At 42.3% G+C, this 20,504-nt stretch overlaps 2 protein-coding genes across 2 annotated transcripts; one reads left to right on the top strand and one right to left on the bottom strand.

The window, feature by feature from the left end:
- Positions 1 to 4,275: 4,275 nt before the first annotated feature.
- Positions 4,276 to 5,016, top strand: BO70DRAFT_299057 (putative cyclin-dependent protein kinase complex component; the record flags this gene model as incomplete). The annotated part of the gene is made up of 1 exon (XM_025539627.1): positions 4,276 to 5,016. The coding sequence occupies one exon, from the start codon at positions 4,276 to 4,278 to the stop codon at positions 5,014 to 5,016; it is 741 nt and encodes a 246-aa protein (XP_025395884.1).
- Positions 5,017 to 12,024: 7,008 nt separating this feature from the next.
- BO70DRAFT_137060 (lysine N(6)-hydroxylase/L-ornithine N(5)-oxygenase family protein) lies at positions 12,025 to 14,004 on the bottom strand. Its single transcript, XM_025538101.1, has 2 exons — positions 13,008 to 14,004; positions 12,025 to 12,957 (listed from the first exon to the last, which is right to left on the bottom strand). The coding sequence occupies exons 1-2, from the start codon at positions 13,871 to 13,873 to the stop codon at positions 12,324 to 12,326; spliced, it is 1,500 nt and encodes a 499-aa protein (XP_025395885.1). The 5' UTR covers positions 13,874 to 14,004; the 3' UTR covers positions 12,025 to 12,323.
- Positions 14,005 to 20,504: the final 6,500 nt, after the last annotated feature.

A 20,504-nucleotide genomic window follows, 5' to 3' on the forward strand; every position in this document is an offset into this window, starting at 1 on the left:
TCTAATTAATAATTAATATATAGTTTTTCTAGTATTTTATAATATAATTAAAATATATAACTAAAATAGAATAATAATTATATATTTATATATATATTTTTTACTATAAGAATAATAATTATATATTTATATATATATTTTTTACTATAAGAATAATAATTTTATAAAAAGCTGAATTTTATTAATATAATTAAAATTTTCTTATTATTTTTAATAAATAATAATAAAAAGATATTAATTCTTTTTTTAATTATATTTTTTAATCTAAAAAGCTTTTTTATATATATTTTTAGATAATAATAAAAATAGTCAGATTAATAATTATTTAATCTAAATATATTTTAATTATACTAGAGCTTAAAAAAATATAATAAATAAATCTTAATATTAAAAATAATTAAAATAATAAATTATTTAATTTTTAGTTATATTATAATTAGATATAAAAATTTTCTTAATCTAATTATAATCTGATGATTAGATATAAAAATTCTAATTAACCTGATCTGATCTGGCTGTTAGCCACTCTAATTATAGATTATAATGATATTTTTATAAAGAATTTTTAATTTAATTTTATTTATATATTTATAAAAAAAACTAAGTATAGCTTATTATTTATAGACTAATAATTAAATTCAAAAATTAAATAATATTCTTAAGTAGTACTTATAAAATTATATTAATTTTAAATAAAATAATTAAATAAATTTATTATTTATTATAGAATTTATATATAATAATATTTTATAAATCTTTATAAAAAATTACTTTTTTATATTATTATAGCAGAATACTTATAAATAATTAAAATAAATCTTTATAAAAAAAAAACGGAGATTAAAGTTTCTAAATAAATTAAATATATTTAAAAAATTTATATTAAAATAAAAAAAATTTTAATCTTTATTTATAACAAATAGAAATAGTTTTATAATTATAAAAAATAAATAAAAAGCTTTATATTAAAAAAGATAATTTAGTTATTTATAAAATATTTTTTAAAAAAATAAATTAATAAAAAGCTAGATCTATAAAACAGAGAATCTTATTATATTATTGAATAAATAAATTTATAAGTCTATAGACTGAAATTATTTATAAAATTATAAATATATAATATATTTTATATATTATTATTTTATAAATATTATAAAATAAATAGAGTAAACTTATAGAAGTATTTTTTTTTATAAAAGTAATTATAAATATTATCTAAAATTTTTATTAATCTTATAAAATTAAAATAGATTTTTAAAAATTTTAATTAAATAAAAAAATTATTTTAATAAAAATAATATCTAAAACTTAGCTATAAATTTATATTATTTATAATTATATAAAAAATTTATCTATAAGTATAATCTTTATTTAAAAAATAAAAAAAAATAAAATAATAAAATAATAAAAACAATTATCTATAAGAAATCTTATTTAATTATAATTTAAAATATAAGATTAATAAGTATTTATAAAAATAAAAATAAATTAATTAATTACTTAGTTTATAAAAAATAGATTTTATAATTAATTTAAATATAATTATTATATCTTTATTTATAATTATTATTAATATATGTTATAAATATTCTTAAGTCTAAGAGATTATAATATATATTATATATTTAATTAAAAAAGAAACTAATCAGTTCTAGTTATAAGAAAAATCTTATAAAACTAAGCTTAAATCTTTAGTTAATAATAATTATTATATTTAATAAAAAATATAAATCTTATTATTAATTATATAATTTAATATTTTTCTAATTAGATAGAGACTATAATTTTATTTAAAAAAATAAATTTAATAGAATTATTAATATATTTATAAAAATACTAATAAACTAGTTTATTATAGATAGATTTATAAATTAAATTAAAATGTAGTTTATAATTTTAATATTCTGTAAGATAGATTAATTTTAAATAAATTTAAATATATTTTTTAAAAGAAAATTTATTTATTCATAGTCTATAAATCACAGAAATAATAAGAATATTATTTAGAATAATAATATTATAATAATAATAAATAATAAAAGAAGTATAGAAGAATAAAATTATAAAAAACTAGATTATTTTAAAAATTTTAATTAGTAAAATAATAAATTATATATAAATTAATTTTTTATATTCTGTAAAGAAGACAGATATCTATTATAAAAGAAAAAGAAAAAAGAATTATAAAAATAATAATATTAATATTAATAACAGCAGCAGCAGCGGCAGCAGAGATAATAATAATAATAATAATAATAGTAATAATAATAATAATAGAAATAATTATAGAAACAGACTAATTCAGCTTTATATTAATTATAAAATATAAAATAAATTTTTCTAAGAAATTATTTATCGCGGAGATTTATAGAAAAAAAAATAAAAAATAAAAAAAGAAAAAAAGTAAAAGTCTTATAATAAATATAATAAATCTTTTATAAAAAAAATATATATATAATATAATAAGAAAAATACTAAAATAATTAATTATAATTTCTGGATTAAATTATATATCTCAGACTTATAAAATAATAAATATTTATAAATTAATATAGGATTATAAAGCATTGTATTCTATAATTCAATATAAATATTTTAGATTTATAAAAATATAAATAGCTGCAAGAGTATATACAGCTATAAAAATATAAAATAATTATAAGAATATAAAACAACTATAAGAATATAAATAATTATAAGAATATATATAATTATAAATATAAATAACTATAAGAATTCGTTAAATAAGTATTTATTTATAATAATAATAATAATAATTAAAAGAGAGAAGTCACAGAGTAGAAAGAGTTTGAAAAAAAAGAATTTAATAAAAATATTTTTTCTTAAAGTTTTAAGTTTCAAGTCTTAAGCTCTGATTTATATCTAAATTAAAAATATTATATTATATTTATTATTTAATTATAATTATAGAAATATTTATTATATTTATTATCTGGCTATAATTACAGAAACTTAAAATATAATAAGAAAGAATATATTTATAATTATACAGAATAATTATCACAGTAAATTTATATAAAAAAATATTAACAAAAAAACTATTTTTTTTAATTAACTTTCTTATAAAGAAAATTTCATAGCAGAGATTTTAATAATATTTAATTTTTTATAAATAATAATCTTAAAGACTAAGATTCTAAAAAAAAGATAATTATAAAACTGATAATTTTTATAATATTTATAATATTTATAATATTTATAATATTTATAATATATTATATTATAAGAAATACTTATACTATAAAAATAGTTTCTTATAAAATAATTATACTAATATAATATATAACTCACTGAATTCTTATAAATATATTTATTTATAAAAAAAGCTAGATAAAAGACTAGTAATAATATTTTAAGTAATATAAATATTATCTTAATTTTATAATAAATATACTTTCTTTATACTATCTCAACACACACCCTTATACTGCTAGTCAGAAAATAAAAAAATTAATAATAATTAATTAATCTAATTAATATCTTATCTTAATATTATAATAATTAAAATATATTATTTCTAATATATTATATCTATCAAGAATCTGTATAAATTATTAATTAATTTATAATTATTAATTTTTTAATTATATCTAATTTTTCTAATCTATAATTAAGATTAATCAAAATAATCTTTTAATTATAATCTATTCTTTATCATATAATTAAGAGAGTTTTTATATCTTAATCTAACTGTCAGATTATAGTTAAGATTAGGTTAAGATATAACAGTTAGGTATAACCACTCTAACCCGCTGCAACTGGGACCCCGGCCTGTACAATATTATGGGACCAATATTATGATGACGGGTGGGCTAGGCGGGAGTGGGTGAACTAATGTCCGACTGTCTTGTTTTACCCCCCAGTACAGAGTTATGCAAGCACAGATTCCTTTGATACCTTATCATTCATGGGCGGTGATCTGGAAGACTTAACACGCTGGGTGCTGAATCAAGTCCTCTCGTGCTGCTACCGAACGGCCTGTGAGTTGATGTCCACTCCGGACACAATAGCATGCATCCATAGCTGTTTATTTACTACAGGTCAGATTAAGGACTGCCAGTCTTCCACCCCTTCGGCGCCCGCCTACACGCCCCATCCGACTTGTATCTGGTGCGGACAATTTAACATTATTATTGATTTCACGCTGGGCTTTGTCCCCATCATGCCACACCTATGTGGGAGGTTAATTTTTGCCTGTAGGGCTTCATTTCGCATTGACACCCTTGCTCTGCCAGTAACCTGCAGAATATCGCAATGAATAGACAGAGCCTACCAACATTTGTGGACCTCACGGAGGCTTCTGATCCAAGCTGCCTACCGAATCAAAATGGATCGGAATCGAGATTCAAATACAAAGTTGATGTCTTCCAGATTTCACCAACATACGCGCTGGAATTGCTGTGCACTGGCATCGAGATGCTGGTGTGCCAAACCGCAGAAGAGGCGAGCCATTTTCAAGCTCCTTCAAGTATCCGAACCCAAGGAGACAGTATGTCTAGTGGGGAGTCCACACCGATAAAATTCACTGAACTACATTTTTCCCCAACAAACTATGATGGAGTAAGTCGTGATATGATCCAGCAGAGCGTGCTATCTAAAAGGTTTTTTTCGAAACGCCAACCCCTCGTCACGCTCGAAGAATATCTGTTGCGTCTCCACCAGTTCTGTCCGATGTCTACGGGGGTTTACCTTGCGACAAGCATGTACATTATGCGAATGGCGACCGTTGAGCGGGTGATAAATGTGAGCCGGCGAAACATGCACCGTCTGGTGCTTGCTGGAATTCAAGTGGCGATGAAAACATTGGAAGATCTCAGCTATCCCCATAGCCGGATCGCCAAGGTTGGTGGGGTGACTGAGCGTGAGCTTTCCAAGCTCGAGATTAGTTTTTGTTTCCTGGCAGATTTCGAATTACGAGTCGATGCGAAGACTTTGGTCGACCAAGTAAGGCTACTTCAAGGGCCAGCAGTTCCTTGCGAGGATCACCCCCAATGACTGAAACTATAACATCGATGGATGGAATGTGCTGGTATTTCGCGGCTTTTTGCGAAGTGAGAGGTGTGCTCCATTTGGACCGGTTTTATAGGTATCTGATAAGCCAGAGAGTTACGCCAACCTAGTCGAGCCTGCTGGGAACTAGGTAGGAGAGAGTTGTGGGTTGGCTCATGAACCTTCATTTTGGACGGCCCTTCTTCCTCCAACTACTCGTGCTTCATTGTCGATCTTCTTGACTGGGAGGACGAACGAACGATGAACTTTGCGCGTTCCTCCAATGCGCGGATCTCAATACGGCTGCCTAGCTAGCCCCCACCTGGAGATCCGCGCTGAGTAATCCCTATCTGAGTGCGGCTGAGAGGTCAAATGTTGGTCTCGTTTCTGCTCGAAAATGTTGTGGAGTGGACAGGCATTGCAGGTAGCTGTCTGAATAGTAGTCATAAAAGGACAGGCTAATTGTTCATAAAAGGTATCCCATGTCAAGTGGGTGGAGTGGTATCTAGTGGTGGAGGTGGTAAGCTGTGAACTACTCCGTAGATACTTTGTAAATGGCGGCTCGGGAAGGGGAGGCTGATTATTGAACCCCGTTACTCGTTCTCCGTGCTCCGTAGGATCCCCGGGCCCACGGTACACCCGCCATACTACGTACCACACACCACACACCAACACCCACACTCAGCTGCTCCTTCGCCCCCATCTCTTCCTGTTCTCTTCTGTCCTCTTCCCTTCGTTTTAGTTCTGGAGAGGAAATACCCAATCCCAAACTCTATTTGTTGACGTCGCAATGCTGCTTTAGGTCGCGCTAAAAGAGAAAATACAGACTTGCTTGACTAGCCACCGCCAAACGCTTCCCCATCCCCCTGCTTTTTCCAGACGCTACCTTTTGCGGATCAGGAATATACGCGCCGGGCTACTCTCAGAGTTTAACACACCCCTGTCGCAAATATAAATGTCTTCTGGGGCTCTTTCGACTGTTCCGCAGAGCAGCGGGAGCTCTGCTGGTCTGGGCTCGAGTCCACTTTCCGTGCCCAGCGGCAAAGCTACCATCAGTCCACCGAAACTGACGCAGCAAGATGCGACCATGGAGCTCAAGAGCATGAAACCCCAGCGTGCTGTCAAGGGCTCAATTCCCATCGGGGAGGATATTATGCAGATTGCTCGTATCGGGGAGGTTGCGGCCATGCAAAAATTGTTTGACGAGAAGAAGTTCCACCCCAATCACAAAGATGAAGAGGGAATCACCCCGTTGCATGTGCGTATCAATGAAAGGAAGCCCCATCTTTATTCTCGAGACCGACTTCATGGAGCGTTGGCTGATATAACAATATCTGATTTAGTGGGCTGCTATCAACAACCAGTATGCTATGTGCAAGTTCCTACTCGACTCTGGTGCCGATGTCAATGCAAAAGGAGGGGAGTCAGTAGCTTCGCCTGCGATGTGGGCAGCTCAGCGATGTCATTATTACATTGTACACCTTTTGCTCCAGCACGGTGCGGATCCTCTGCTCACCGACGTCCAAGGCTACAACATCCTACATCTAGCTACTATTGACGGGAATGCTTTCCTGCTTGTGCTCCTTCTGCACCAAGAAATTCCGGTTGATGTCACAGATCAACAAGGTCATACAGGATTGATGTGGGCGGCATACAAGGGATTCCCTGCCTGTGTAGATCTATTTTTGCGCTGGGGCGCTAATGCAAATGCTGTTGATGACAGCGGCTTGACTCCCCTACATTGGGCCTTGGTGAAAGGATCACTGCCCTGTGTTCAGAAACTCATCGAATACGGCGCCGATAGGTCTTCAAAGACAAGGGACGGCAAAACACCAGCGACTGTAGCGGGCGAGATGAATACAACTCGCGTGTGGTATCGGGCTCTTGACGAGTGTGGCTATGATTTTGATGGGAATACAAAGATCCTTTCCCTTGGGTTGACGTCCTGGGTGCGGAGCAAGAGTGCGATGTCCAAATTCTTCTTTCTGTGGCCCTTCTTCATGGTGTTCACGGCTGTCTGGATTCTTAGCAATATGGTTGTATTCGCTGCTGTCCCGATCACGCTCGTGACGATTTATGGACTACAATGGCTAGCTCAGAAAGTTGCTAGCCAAGGACTTTCGGAGTACAGGATACTCCAGAAGACGGTATGCCTCCAATCCTTCCTGCGCTTCTAACCTGCCCCTGTTACTGATCTGCTACCTAGCCGTATTTGTCGGGTGTCTTTGCAGGGACCTTATTTTGGGTCGGTGTGAGATATGTTTTCCGCGTGCTGCCAGGTAGGGGTTGTCTGTTTTCTTTGGTTGTTTTGTCCTGTCTCCCACACCTCGACCCCCTGTAAAGGGGTTTTTTTCCCGGTACTGATGAACTTGGCCTAGCGACGTATTTTTCTTCCCCAGTCTTAAATGTTTGTTTTGTGCTCTTCTTCTCCCTGACGACTTATTTCTATTTTTCATCCATGGTTGAAGACCCCGGCTTTGTTCCAAAACTTGGTAGCCGTAACCAGCAACGAGCGGTCATTGCGGAGCTTTTTGAACAATGGAAGTTCGATGAAGAAAATTTCTGTGTCGCGTGCATGATCCGAAAGCCATTGCGGAGCAAGCATTGCAAGCGGTGTGGCCGCTGTGTTGCAAAGCATGATCAGTAAGGATTTGGCTTCATGGTGAAAATGCATAAACACTGACCTTTTACAGCCATTGCCCGTGGATCGATAACTGTGTAGGAGCTAACAATCTGCGTCATTTTGTTCTATACATCACCTGCCTGGAAGTAGGCATTATTCTGTTTGTGCAACTGACCTTCTCATGTGAGTGGCATCCTCCACCCCTTCCTTTTCAATGCCCGATGTACAATTTTAGCTAACAGGCTTTATAAGACCTCACTAATTTGCCAGCACCTGTCGATCCAAAGTGCAATATCATTAATGATGGGTTATGTAATTTTGTGCTCCGTGATACCTTTACTCTTGTTCTTGATTTATGGATTATCATTCAGCTGGTCTGGATTACTATGCTTTGTGCTGTTCAACTTGTTCAGATTTCACGGAACCAGACGACCTTCGAGAACATGCGCGGACACTCAATTGACAGGAGCTATCCAAGTTCGCGCGCTTTTGCCTCAGCTGTTGCCGCTGGTACGACTTCATTCGATGCAGCTGGACTATCGTCTGGCGGACAAGGCCCAAACCCGGCTCTTGCGTCCAGTGCTTCGAATCGACACCGGAGACATGGATGCTTGCAGCAGTGGTCCTCCCTTCTCGGCGTTGACACATTTTTTGCGACTGCGCGAGACGGGCTGCGAGACGGACCACGGGCTGCTCGGACTAAAAATCCCTTTTCTCGGGGTATCATAACCAACTGGAGAGATTTCTGGTGCGACCCGGCCCCGTATTTTGGGCAGCGGGAACCGGGGTCTGGTATGCTCGGTGGTGAAGTGATCAACTATAATCAGATGTACGAGATGCCTTCGCGAATGTACAGTGGTGGGGGGTATCGAAGCCTGGCCAACGACGACCCGGAGCAAAATGCATGAAGATGCCTTCTCTCTCGTGACAAATCAACCTCTTGACTTGTTCCTTCTATGGAACTATATTGCCTTCTCTACGCGATATAACGAATGCCGGACGAATTCTTTCTTGCAATGATATGTTTAGCTGGAATTGATGGCTACCGATGATGTCTTATCTCCCCCGATGTGCCCCCGTATTAACTTCATGTATTATTTATTTGTATATGGAGACTGGTATATTAGTAGATAACGATGGTGATCTTCTAGACCATTGGTAGGAAACTTAAAAACGTTCAAAACTGCACCCTGATGCCTGGTGCGTCTACTAGAGGCGACAGCCTGTCATCCATTGTAACCAGTATTGCAACGACTGGCAACCGTTGAATTCAGGTAGTACCGCTGTGCAGTATCTAACATGGAACGCTAGGATCCGGGTACAACTAAATGTCAAGAGGTGATTTAATGACCTAGGGCACAGAGTACATACTCCTATCTTTTCCTAAGCCCTGATTTCGAAGGAAAAGCCACACCGTTGTGATAATGGGATTCTGACAGCAAGACTTGTACTCAGTGGAGGAATTAGCATCCGACAGCGACAGAGAACAGCCAGTAGGTACCTAGTTTGTGGTGAGATTATTACATTATTGTATGGCGGTACTTACCTAGAACTGACTACTACTTACACTAAGTCCTGGTCCTAGTACAAAGTTCTCCGTATCTATAGGCGGTGCATACCGTATGCAATGTGTACCATACAGAATTTGGTACGGAACCAAGGCGGTCCTCAAGCCGCCGCCGAAAGATCCGATGTCGCAAGAAACATTCTTATTTCTTCCTGGCCGTGGGTACCTACTAGTTTCAATTTTGGGGAGGCCGTCAAATTACATAGCCTCAAGTCATCCCGCCACGCTAAGATCTTATCTCGGCAGGAGCAATTTGACGGGACTTATCCTGCCTCGCTCCGGTTTCTGTAGCGTAATAGTAGGCGCCGAAAGGTGCCTAGAACTAGGTAAGAAGATGTGGGAGGTACTGGGCGCTATAATAAGTCCTACTACTAGTAGTAGGTATAGATGCATCGTATGTATAGTGCAACCGTCACACTGATAGATTAGGCCTGCTAGAAAGTGGGAGTAGAGCGTACTGGAAGAAGTGCTCTGGCTACTATCCCACTACTTAGTGGTATTCCCGGTGCCCGTTCCACCCTCTCAGGACTCGGAGCTCCTCCATTGGACGGATACCTTAAGAGTGGTTCGGTTACGACCCTGAACAATAGGTACTAATACCAAGGATGCTGGTAAGGCTCAAGAGTACCAGAAATCCTTGGTCAAAAAGTGGGCGGGCTGCCAGCTTTGCAATTAATTATTCATAGGTTATTGACGGTTGGAGCTGTTGCTGATTGATTAGGGCAAGTCAGGCAACCCGGCAAAAAAAAAATTCAAGAGACATCAGAATATCTTGTACCATGCAGATCACCCCCCATAGACAATAGGCCCAGGACATCGGTACCTGGCATTAATATTGCTTAGCTCTGGTGTCAAGAATCGGCGCTTGAGTGATTGCCACATCACACTACCTTGAGTATGCTGTGGTTTCTGGTTAGTCTCAACGCCTCATCCTGGTAAAGCTTCATGCAAGCTGCATTTTGAGGTGTGGAGGTCTCATCGGAGTCCGCAGGACTAAATGTGCACAAGCATGTTCATTGCTAGCCCCCCCCCCCCCCCCTTTTTTTTTTCATGTTAGATATGAATTGTAGCATCCCAGCCCAACAATTTCCCCCTTTGGGGGGGAACATCCAATGCTAATCTGTTACGATAATGGCCGCGGCTTGTTTGCGCATGGATGTTCTGTGTACGGAGTAGCTGGCCTAGATCAAAAAAAAAAAAAAAAAAAAGGATCAGCGATGACACCTACCTACAAAGCAGTAGTGGCCTGGAAGTTGACCGACTGTTCCAGCCATCCAGGTCGCATACATCCGCACACAGAGACGGCTAGTCAGATTGAGTAATTTTCCCAGATTAACCATTACTATCTCCTTGGTTCCCGCACACCAGAGGGAGGAAAGAATTAATGATACCATCGAATCCTCTTAGCTAGGTGGCGACCATGGCGCACGTAAGAAAACATAGCATGACGTGCGAGGGCTTGTAGGACAAATATCAGCGCGGACGACGATATATTGCCTTGGCTATCCAGACTCACATCCCCCAGCTAAGTATAGATTTATCTTAGGGCAGAAATCCCTCATGACCTGACCATTGAACGGGCTGTTATCCAGACCGGGCAGTAGATACTGATAGATACGCAGTACGGAGTACCTCCCCCCCCCCCCTCCCCCTTCTCCCCTTTCTTTCATTTTCCAAGTTCTTAGGGTCTTGGTATTGTGGGAACTGAGAGGGTAAAGCGGGGCCGCTGAGAAGTATTCTGTATCAATCAACAGGAGTTAGTTAGCCGATCAGTGGCCTAAATCTTCTCGTTGGAGGTGTTTCATAGACCAATTTCTTTGGCGGGATGTATGGGAGAACTCCGAGAAAATCCCTCGGATGCCGAGTCAGAAGATGGAGAAACGGACCGTGAGCCAAAAAAAAAAAAAAAAAAAGGCAAAAATCCGAACTAAATGGTCCTGTTGTTTACGGTGTGCTTGGGGTACCGAAGCGAGTGTGGGAGACTAGTACCGAGAGACGACCATGATCAACCCGCATGGCCCCCTCATCGTAATCAATCAGTCAGTGGGTCTTTCTTCCATTCCTGTGGCACTGTTTCGGTGACCGTCATCCTTGGCAGCGAATGACGATGGACCTAGGGAGTGGGCAACCCAACGGAAAAACAAAAAAAAAAGAGCGCGTCTGGCACGGCCAGCCATCAGCCATGGACCCGATGGGCGGAACCGAATCCTGTGCAGTGGGTGGCGCCATCAGATAACGAGCGAAAATTTTTATCTGATCAGATTATCAGGATCCCCCCCCCCCAACAAATTCTGTGGTCAACCTTGGTTGTGTCTGTGAAAGTCTACGAAGCTGTCGCCCCCCCCCCCCTTCCTTTTTCCGCCCATTTACCACGCCGGGATAAATTGGTGCCAATTGATCAATTGAGTATCTGGAATGGTCGAGGGAGAATTCCTCATGTCTCTCCCTCTTTTCCCCTAGTGCAAAGACACCTCTCCATTAATTGCGTATTCCTGGCGGTCGTTAATCAGATCAGTGCCAATTAGCCTGGCCGCTTGACGTCAGTGGGCCTGTGCTAGGCCGGCGGTTGTGCAACCAGCCCGTCTGCCTCTTCCCCAGGAACAAGCACGCACACACACACACACACACACACACACACACACAAAACTTTGTAATTTCGTATGGTTTCAGCTACAATCCCATGTCAGGGGAGAAGGCAAACAAAAAGTACCTAGCAACCACGTGTTAATATTCTCTTACACGAAAATAATGGATGAAAGAAGCATTGGGAGTCACTTATGTATTCCAACTTCTATTCAATGTACAACTTCTGACTGGCCATTTATCTATGGCTCGAGGATTGCATAATTGCGAAGCATCATGATGAGGAGGGGTAGTATGTAACGGTAGTAGCGGTAGCTGGGTAGGAGAGGTAGTGAAACAGAATGATGACCAACAACAAATAGATGATCCTTCCTTGCCAATTATTATTCTCCTTTGGCACCTGGGACACCCACATTTCCCGGCCCTTTCTTTTGTCGGGGCAATAGTAAGAAAAGAAAACGAAAAAGAAACTGTCCCCGTTAGCGCCAACCATGCGCCTAGAAAGCGGATCCTGCACGGGTTTCCGATCCGACGAAGATTTTACAGCATAGCGCGAAACTTCATGGCCGGCACCGTTGCGCCCGCAAGCTGCTCTCCAAAGATCGAGTTCACCATCTCTCCACCTCGGGCGGCCAGCACCGACAAAAGGCTGTCACTCAGTCCGTGGGTCTTCTCATTACAGCCCTGAAGCCAGATGCCAGCATCCGCGCTGACCTTACTGGTATCCATATCAACCCGGTAATCCCGACTTGGGTTCCACTCCTCCTGGCCCGCTGGCCGCAGGTGCTGCACGTTTCTCAGCAACTGCTCGTGTGCGTTGCGGTAATAACCCGTTGCCACCATCAAGGCATCCACCTCTAACGTCTCCTTGCCATCGCCGACAAGGCTGTCCGCTCCATCCTTGGCGGCTCTGACGTGAATCCGCATTCGACTCTGAGGTCCATGATGTTCGACCCGGGTGATCTTGCGCCCGGGGAGGACACGATGTTGCCATTGCGTCTCGTCGGGGTTCTTGACCCTCTGGACATACATATCGTGGAAGATCTCTTCGATAAGCTCAAGACGTACCACGCTGTAGTTGGTGGCCTTGTCAGCCTTGAGAGAACGCTGGCGCTCGGAGGCGGAGAGATTGTAGAACTTGTCGACTCTTTCGGGGTTGAACACTTCATTGACGCTAGATCGTTCCGTTAGTTAGGCAAAACCAAGTGAGGGAGATGTACTTACAAAGGCGAGTCATCACTGGGCCGCATGGCCGTATCTCTCATGATCAAAGTTGTCTTCGACTTGGGGTATCGCTTTTGCAGGTCATGGAAGATCTCAGCAGCACTCTGACCGCTTCCAAGGACGGCAATATTGTAAGCTTCGCCCTCATTCTTCAGCAGGTTTGGCAGGTGAGTGCAATATTGGGAGGAGTGCATGATCCTGTGGTCCTGAGGTAGGCCCGGGGGCAACTTTGCCCGGCCACCAAGTGCAACCACTACCTTGCGCGCCCTTCTCGTGGAGATCTCTCCCGTTTCAATGTTCCGAGAGCGCACGGTAAAAAAGTCGACAACCGAGCTGGTAGGGTCAGTCTTGCCGGGGACCACATCTACCACATCCTCCCCATAAGACACGACGTCCGAGAATTGTTGCGCACACCACCGCATGTAGTCTTCAAACTCCAACCGAGCCGGTAGGAATGTTCCCAGGTTGGTGAAATGGATCAGACGACCCTTCTGGTGCAAGTAGTTGAGGAAAGTGAAGCTGCTTCGGGGATCACGGAGAGTCGCCAGGTCCTTGACGAAAGAGATCTGCATCCTGGAGCCAGGCACCAGCATGCCCGAGTGCCAGGCGAACTGCTTCTGCCGCTCGAGGAAGCAGACCTTGGGTTGCGACACGGAACCCAAGGTAGACTTGTTCAGGCAGGGATCCAAGGCATCGTGCAACGCAATTGCAATGGCTAGAGATGCAGGACCAAATCCCACGCAGAGCAGATCATGGAGCTCGTCCTGGGGTGTAGCTCGTAGTCGGGAAGGCTCCCGCTGCTGCTTGAGGGGCATGTCGCGAGGACCATGGAAGCTCACCTCGGGCTTCCGTACCACAGGTTCCATTGCTGTAAGCTGACAGGTAAATAGAAGGAAGAAAGATATGAGATTGATGTATGGGAAGGAAGCGCCGTGCTCAAGGTGTGATGAGCAAGCCAAGGGGCAGAAGACGCAATGACGAAGGGATTCCGGACGAAGGTGGGAGAGAAACCGCGGCAAGTGGTGGGCAAGGGTCGTAATTATATGCCCCGGTGGATAAATGCATGGAGGGAGGGGGGACTTCTAACTTCGTCCTGTTCTCCGTCCGTTGGAGCCAAATGCGTAAGAGTTAAAATAAAACAAATAAAATATAGAAGAGAAAAAATAGAGTACAGTATTCAAAATAACAAAAACAGAAATCTAGAGGAGGTGGGGAAGGAACACTAGAATAATAATTAAAAAAGAAAAGGAAAAAGAAAAAGAAAAGGAAAATAAAAAAAAGGGAAAGGAAAATAATTATTAGGAAACAAGGCCCAAGCAGTTTTCTGAAGCAGCGGATCCCGTAAAGGCGGGTTTTTTGCAAGGCGCAACAAGAACAGCAGCCGGCGGTGGTTCTTTTCTGACAGCGGGCCGGGAATGGCGGACTTGATAGGCATTCCTCGGTTCCACTTGCGAACGCGAAGAAACGTGGTTATGATTGCGTCCTCTTTACTTTACTAGACTTGACTCGACTTGACTTCACTTGACTTGACTTGACTTTACGTACTCCTTCCGACGTGGGACTGCGAGAGCTCTTGCTGCTGAAGCTGCCAGTGCCCTACTACGACGCATCCAGCCTACCTCCTACATACAAGATCGACTCTTCCTTCTGCCAGAGCACGCACGATCCAGGATAAACCGGGGGGAAAAAACTACCAAGCAGTACGGAGTAGGCACGGGCATTTTCTCGGAGATAAGATGACTGATCACGCCCAGAATCATAGCCACTCCACGCTTGTAGTACTAGTAGTAGTTCTAGTACAGATATGTAAGTATGGAGGGGTGGGGAGGGAGCGAGGGAAGGAGGGTCACGCCACTGCTATCCCCATTACTACCGATGAGTTTGCCCACGGTCCACGATCGAGACGCTTTTAGACGCGTCTAGAGAAGAAAGCAAAGAAAGACGTCCTCAGGCAAGCGGGAGGTAAGTGTGTGAAGAGTGAAGAGTCATCCTACCACTTACCTAAGAGAGTACGTGATGTCTCCGACCCCCAAGAAGGCACCGCCCCGCAGTAGTTCGGATGAACACTCGAGTTACAAATTACACTGTACGGAGTACGAGACCACTACTACCTACCTTACCTAGTACTACTAGTATTAGGTATGTATCTACTCCATTGCAGACTTCCAGTGGGAAGAGTACCGAGTCATAATATCTTGGGAGTGGGACGATGGACGCTTAGATTAGATCCGCAGTCGCCCGATGTCGGGAATTTCGAACTGGGCTGCACTCTGCAGGGCCCCTCCCGCGTAGTAGTAGGTAAGTATTCGTCTCGTACGGACGCCCGCCTGACAATACCTACCATGTCCACACCATCCATCCATCCATCCATCTCTAGATGACACCGCTCACCCCCAGTTTTATGCAATCAAATGGAGCCGACAATCCAAGGCTGCATGTGTCTTCTTTCTGCGAGGGGTCCATCCACGTTTCCCTGCTCCTCTCGGTAGTCGGTACTACCGATGGTAGTGGGTGGGGTCCCAAGTCGACAGATCCAGAGGCAACCACGGAGAACGTTTATATGCAATGGAAAGCTCTCCCGTCGTTCTTCTATAGTATCCGGGATCTAGGCATGAATAGGAGAGTCGTACATGGCAGCCCGCTGAACAGTGACCGGAGAGCCACACAGCTCGTCCCGCATATGCATGCAAGATTTTAACATCTTCCCCAAGTATGAAGTATACTCGGTTGGTTGGTTTGTCTAGTACATACATATACGAGGCGGCTGACCGTTCATACCGAGAACCACCCTCGCTGATCCTTCCGGGAGGTCTCGATGATTAATTGCTCAAGTCTGAATGGCCGGTGGACGAGCCACCGTTGCTACTAACACTGCCGTGGTAAACGCCAATCTCTGTCTAACTGGTACCAGGCTTCCCTACCCCCCGGTCATCTTCAGTACTGTCTTCCTGCTGTTCCTCCTAGACTGATGATCCGTGCTTGGGTTGGGACTACGCTTATGATTCGAAAGACACCCCTTGTCCCCAAGCCTCCTGGGAAACGAGGCTCGCCAGACGCATCACGCAGGCCTCTGCATATGTGCACAAAAGAGACAGATTCCAGTAGGAGGTAGGTCAATATTTAAGGCTTCATATCCGAATCTGCCTCGGGTGAAGAGCTGAGGTGACCTCCAAGTAGAGACTGACTGGTTAGGTATAGGTAGGTACTTGCTAGTAGCATACTTGTGTGTTAGTATCTACCTAAGATCGACAGACCCCTGCTGGGTCCTCTGTGTCTTGGGTACCTACGTAAGTAGGTACTACTTCCATACCTAGGTAGGCGCTCGTCACACTAAACTGTACGGTAGGTACATCGCATCCGTAAAGTACTAAGGCACAATAGGCCGCTAAGCTACCCCGCCCAGAGGAGCCCCTCCTTTTGTCCCAGATGTGAGCAACAATTGTATGATTACTACTGACAAGACAATGAGCTAACGGACTAAGGGCGGGGATCTTGCATATTCTCACTCGTCTATGGAACTAGTCAAAGTTACGTGATGGGGAGGGTGGTCGCTTTGGTGGTGGAGCAAGAGCTCGATCGAATCTTCACTTCAAAGGCGTCAATTCATCGGCATCAGGTTTCTACTAGCCTAACCCTTAACCGACCTTTTGTTTGGGCCTGAACCTTCACCGGTGAGCGGCTTACTTGGGTACTACTATCACCAAATCCCCAACCCTTCGAGTATCGGGTGTTATGTCCGAGGTGGATCTACCAGCATACGCTATCTACCCCTCACCATGCCCGAGTACCTACGCTACTACTTAGTGGTGCCTATCTACCTGGTCTTTCCTCGAGATTATAAATGCCAGCACGCTGGTTGGCTCTTGGAGTAAACGATGCACCGACAGCCTTAATACTTCCAGTCACAGGGATGTGCTTACATCCGTGCCTTGAATCACAAGCGCCCACAGCATGACGAAAAGCATCACGGTTATGAGATCACTCGGCTTTTCCCATTGCATGGAAGACCTTCCTGTCTGAAAGCACGATGGTTTCCATTGTTCTGTTCTAAGATGACAGAAACCTACACGGCAAAGACTTTCGCCCTTGTCCCGTCTTGCTCAAGCGCTTTCCTTTTCCATGACTGGTCATATACCTGCATGGTGGTTGGTTTACTCCACGGCAGCCTTGACCGGATCGAATAGAAGGGGGCGGTCCAATGGCGCGTACATGGTCCCACCCCCCGAGGGGACTGTATCTTCTGCCATGGCCTGTTATCCTGTTCTCAACTTGATTAAAGGTGCCCTGTTCTTGTGCCCAGAAGAAAAGTTGACCAGACTCGCATCATAGCCTGGCCTGGGGGGGCTGGCTCTCCACCTCGTCATATTGTATGCTTCAGATGATAACCAATGCAGGAAAGTGCTGCGAGTATCTGCATGCACGACAATCAGGCATTGCAGCCATAGCAAATCACCATAAATTAGCCTTGAAATTTGCCCTTCCCAGTGTATACTTGCCACGATGCTTCATCAAGGTATTCAGTGTAAAGATAAATGAATGGCATCTATGGGTGCGATGAAAATCAGTGGTTGTTGCGGCACAAAAGCAGCCCCGGGAAGAAAAGCTATGATTCAGTAAGCCTCTCTTTATCGACACATTCCAAACCCCGATAATATGAAGAAAGCAATGAAAGCGTAATGATGTCCATCATCTACGTTAACTCACAGTCTTTGCCACGGATATATAGAATGGCCCCTCACTCCCAGCCATGCTCTGAGAAAGTGCTTAGAGTCTCGAAGCTGGGGATTTATCCCGGCTTCCCTTCTGCACCTTTTATCGACACCGTTACTAACAAACGAGGAGCTTGGTCTACTGCGGTCCCAAGCTATTACACCTATCTGCCTTCACCACTACGCTCTAACGTGGCGAGATCTTCAATTGACAACCCTGTTCATACAAAACTGATTTATAGGCGTCTTTGGTGGGTAGTCAGAGCGTCTACCTTGCTAGTCTGAAACCTTATCTACGTGATTTCAATATGACCGGTTAGCTAGAAGTTAAACTATATTTCCTAGATCTATATGATGCTTCCTGTCCTAGCACACAGATTGTTGATGGTGAGTTATGCCTGGCCACTGCAACCGAGCACAAAGAAAGCTCAGGTCTATTGTCTAGGTCTATCTAGAACGGAAAGAGTAGGGATTTTAGTAGACTTATCTTCTTGTCTGCCAATAACTTTTGAGCATGTCTTGTTCTTATTTGTAGAGTGTATATTTCCCATCACCATCTTGGGGTCTGAAAATAGTCTTCACCTCGTACATAACTTCGCCTCCAATCATGCCTGATTAAGCCTCCAGATATGCAGGTCTAATTTTGAGATGTCAGCGACTACTGTACGGTCATAAGTAAGAGCAGCATTGATTTCGTACTGCCTCTGGCTAATGCTATATGTAATGACTGTTTGATCAGTATATCTTATGAAAGTATCACCCCTTGCTTTCCAAGAATATCCATCAACGACTACTTCCGGTATGGTTTGTATAGAATGCATGGTCCTTCAAGCCGGCTGTTTTGGCAAGCTTTGCACCTGCGTATCTTTCGTAAAGCACAGTGTGGAGAAGACTATCAGTCCGTAAAGCAGTTGAAAAGTCACATCTTCTCTCAGACTGCAAAGCTGATGACTTTTGAACCGCTTGCAAATATCCTGATTCGAGCTCCGTTTCCAGGAAGAGGTGGCTTCAGGCCGCCTGGGATGTCGGAGGCGGTCACTGGCAGGCGCCAACCTCAGGCACCCTGACAAGTATTATTCTCTTGGATCTGGGCTGTACCCATTCTGCCAACCCTTGTCTTGCCGCAGGTGGTCAAGACAACTTATTGTGACATCTCAAGCATAGACTGTTTATTGGGACACTCTTGTTGAATAGTTAGTTGAAGGCCCGACACTGCAAACTTTCACATAATGCAACAAGGGCACGCATATATTAATGTGTGAGTATGGATATAGTACATACGCACCGGCTATCCTACCAGGAAGCTCAGAACCCGGCCAGTGGGCTGATATATAGATCCTTAACAATGCACCTGGTCCCCTTACTTCTATGTCCTTAGTGGACTGCAAGTCATTGAGTGCTCATGCATTTATATTGGCATACTGGCACATCCAGATAGCCGAATTGGATCAAATTATCTCCCTCGCCGTATCACTGGGTGGAGAGTTCAGGCGCTTGAAGCTCCCTGGGTTTCCAGCGATGCGGTGTGCCCCCTGGAGTGGATTGAGGTGCTTATTGACGCCTATAAAGAGGGGGTCCCCTCCGCTCAACAATCCCGATTATATTTCCCAGTTTGCAAATCACCTTGTTAGACCACCAATGTTTTGGCATCGGCCTAGAAAAGAATACACTGAAGCAAGCAAGAACATCATGAACAGCAACATAATTATAATGCCTGGTTTGATGCCCTATCTGATCTACCCTGGTGGCTAAAATCCTGTCCACGAGTTAACTGTCATAAAGAAAACGGCAAAGGATAGCCTCAGTAGTCTGTTATCCACCATCCGAGCCACTTATGCCTGATTCCACACGCTGACTCCTATTGGCACAGACAATCGCAACCGTGAAAGATCAAACTGCACCCCGACGATGTGGTATACAGTCAGTCTCCTGCTACAGAAAGACACACTGGATTGAAGTCACCCAGACTAAACATTGCTCCTCGAGTCATGGATCGATCGCTCGGACTGGCGGCCCATTTTCCAAGGTGTTCAACAGAACCAGATTCCCTGGCATTCCCTGGCAATGCACATCGAGGCGACTTGAGTCTCTGAGCCCGGAAAGGTGATTGCAAGGGCCCACATTATCTCGCAGCTTTCGGGGCCTAGTGAAAAGGCTGATTGATGTGCGTATGGTGGACCACCATATCAGCTCACTTCCCAAAAATCGCCAAAGAGGGTTTCAAGGTAGGCGGCTCAGAACTAGCGGGCATCCCGTGCAGTGAGATGGAGATGGAGATCGAGATAAATCCGGACGCAGATGGAAGCCGACGGAACATGTCATATTATTATTTCGCGGCCGATGGGCGTGGAGATGCCAGATTAGATTTTGGGGTAATTGGGCCCAAAGATCGGCTGAGCGCTTGCCCGAAGAGATTGTGGGTACGTATTGACCTACTTTGCACCCCGTCCTGACCGCCAAGAAACGGCTACTACTAGATGCACTGTGGAAGGAAGAGATGCCTGAGCCCTGAAGGCGTGGTGTAAGGGGTGAGATTAATGTATGCATCACAAACCATTGCTGGGCTGACTATGACTCTGGTTATCCAACTTCATTGTTTGCTTGCTAACTTTGTCCTGGGAAAGAGGGACGAGCAGTGAGCACTAAACTCATGCTGAGGGCGTTTAATTGGGTTTCGAAATGAGGGATGGGCGGTTCCCAATAGATTGATTGAATCAAGGGTTGGGCCAACAGCCTGGATCCGCTCAATAATTGCCCAAAGGTCTGAGGACAGTTTAAGGCCACAAGT

Source organism: Aspergillus heteromorphus (assembly GCF_003184545.1).
Source record: "Aspergillus heteromorphus CBS 117.55 chromosome Unknown BO70scaffold_30, whole genome shotgun sequence".
In the NCBI taxonomy this organism is placed as follows: Eukaryota; Fungi; Ascomycota; class Eurotiomycetes; order Eurotiales; family Aspergillaceae; genus Aspergillus; species Aspergillus heteromorphus.

Excerpts from the sequence above, each read along its gene's own strand:
- BO70DRAFT_137060 (XM_025538101.1), bottom strand. The coding sequence starts at position 13,873 with ATGGAACCTGTGGTACGGAAGCCCGAGGTGAGCTTCCATGGTCCTCGC. Across the intron at positions 12,958-13,007 it reads CCCAGTGATGACTCGCCTTT|CGTCAATGAAGTGTTCAACC; the intron begins GTAAGTACATCT and ends GGAACGATCTAG.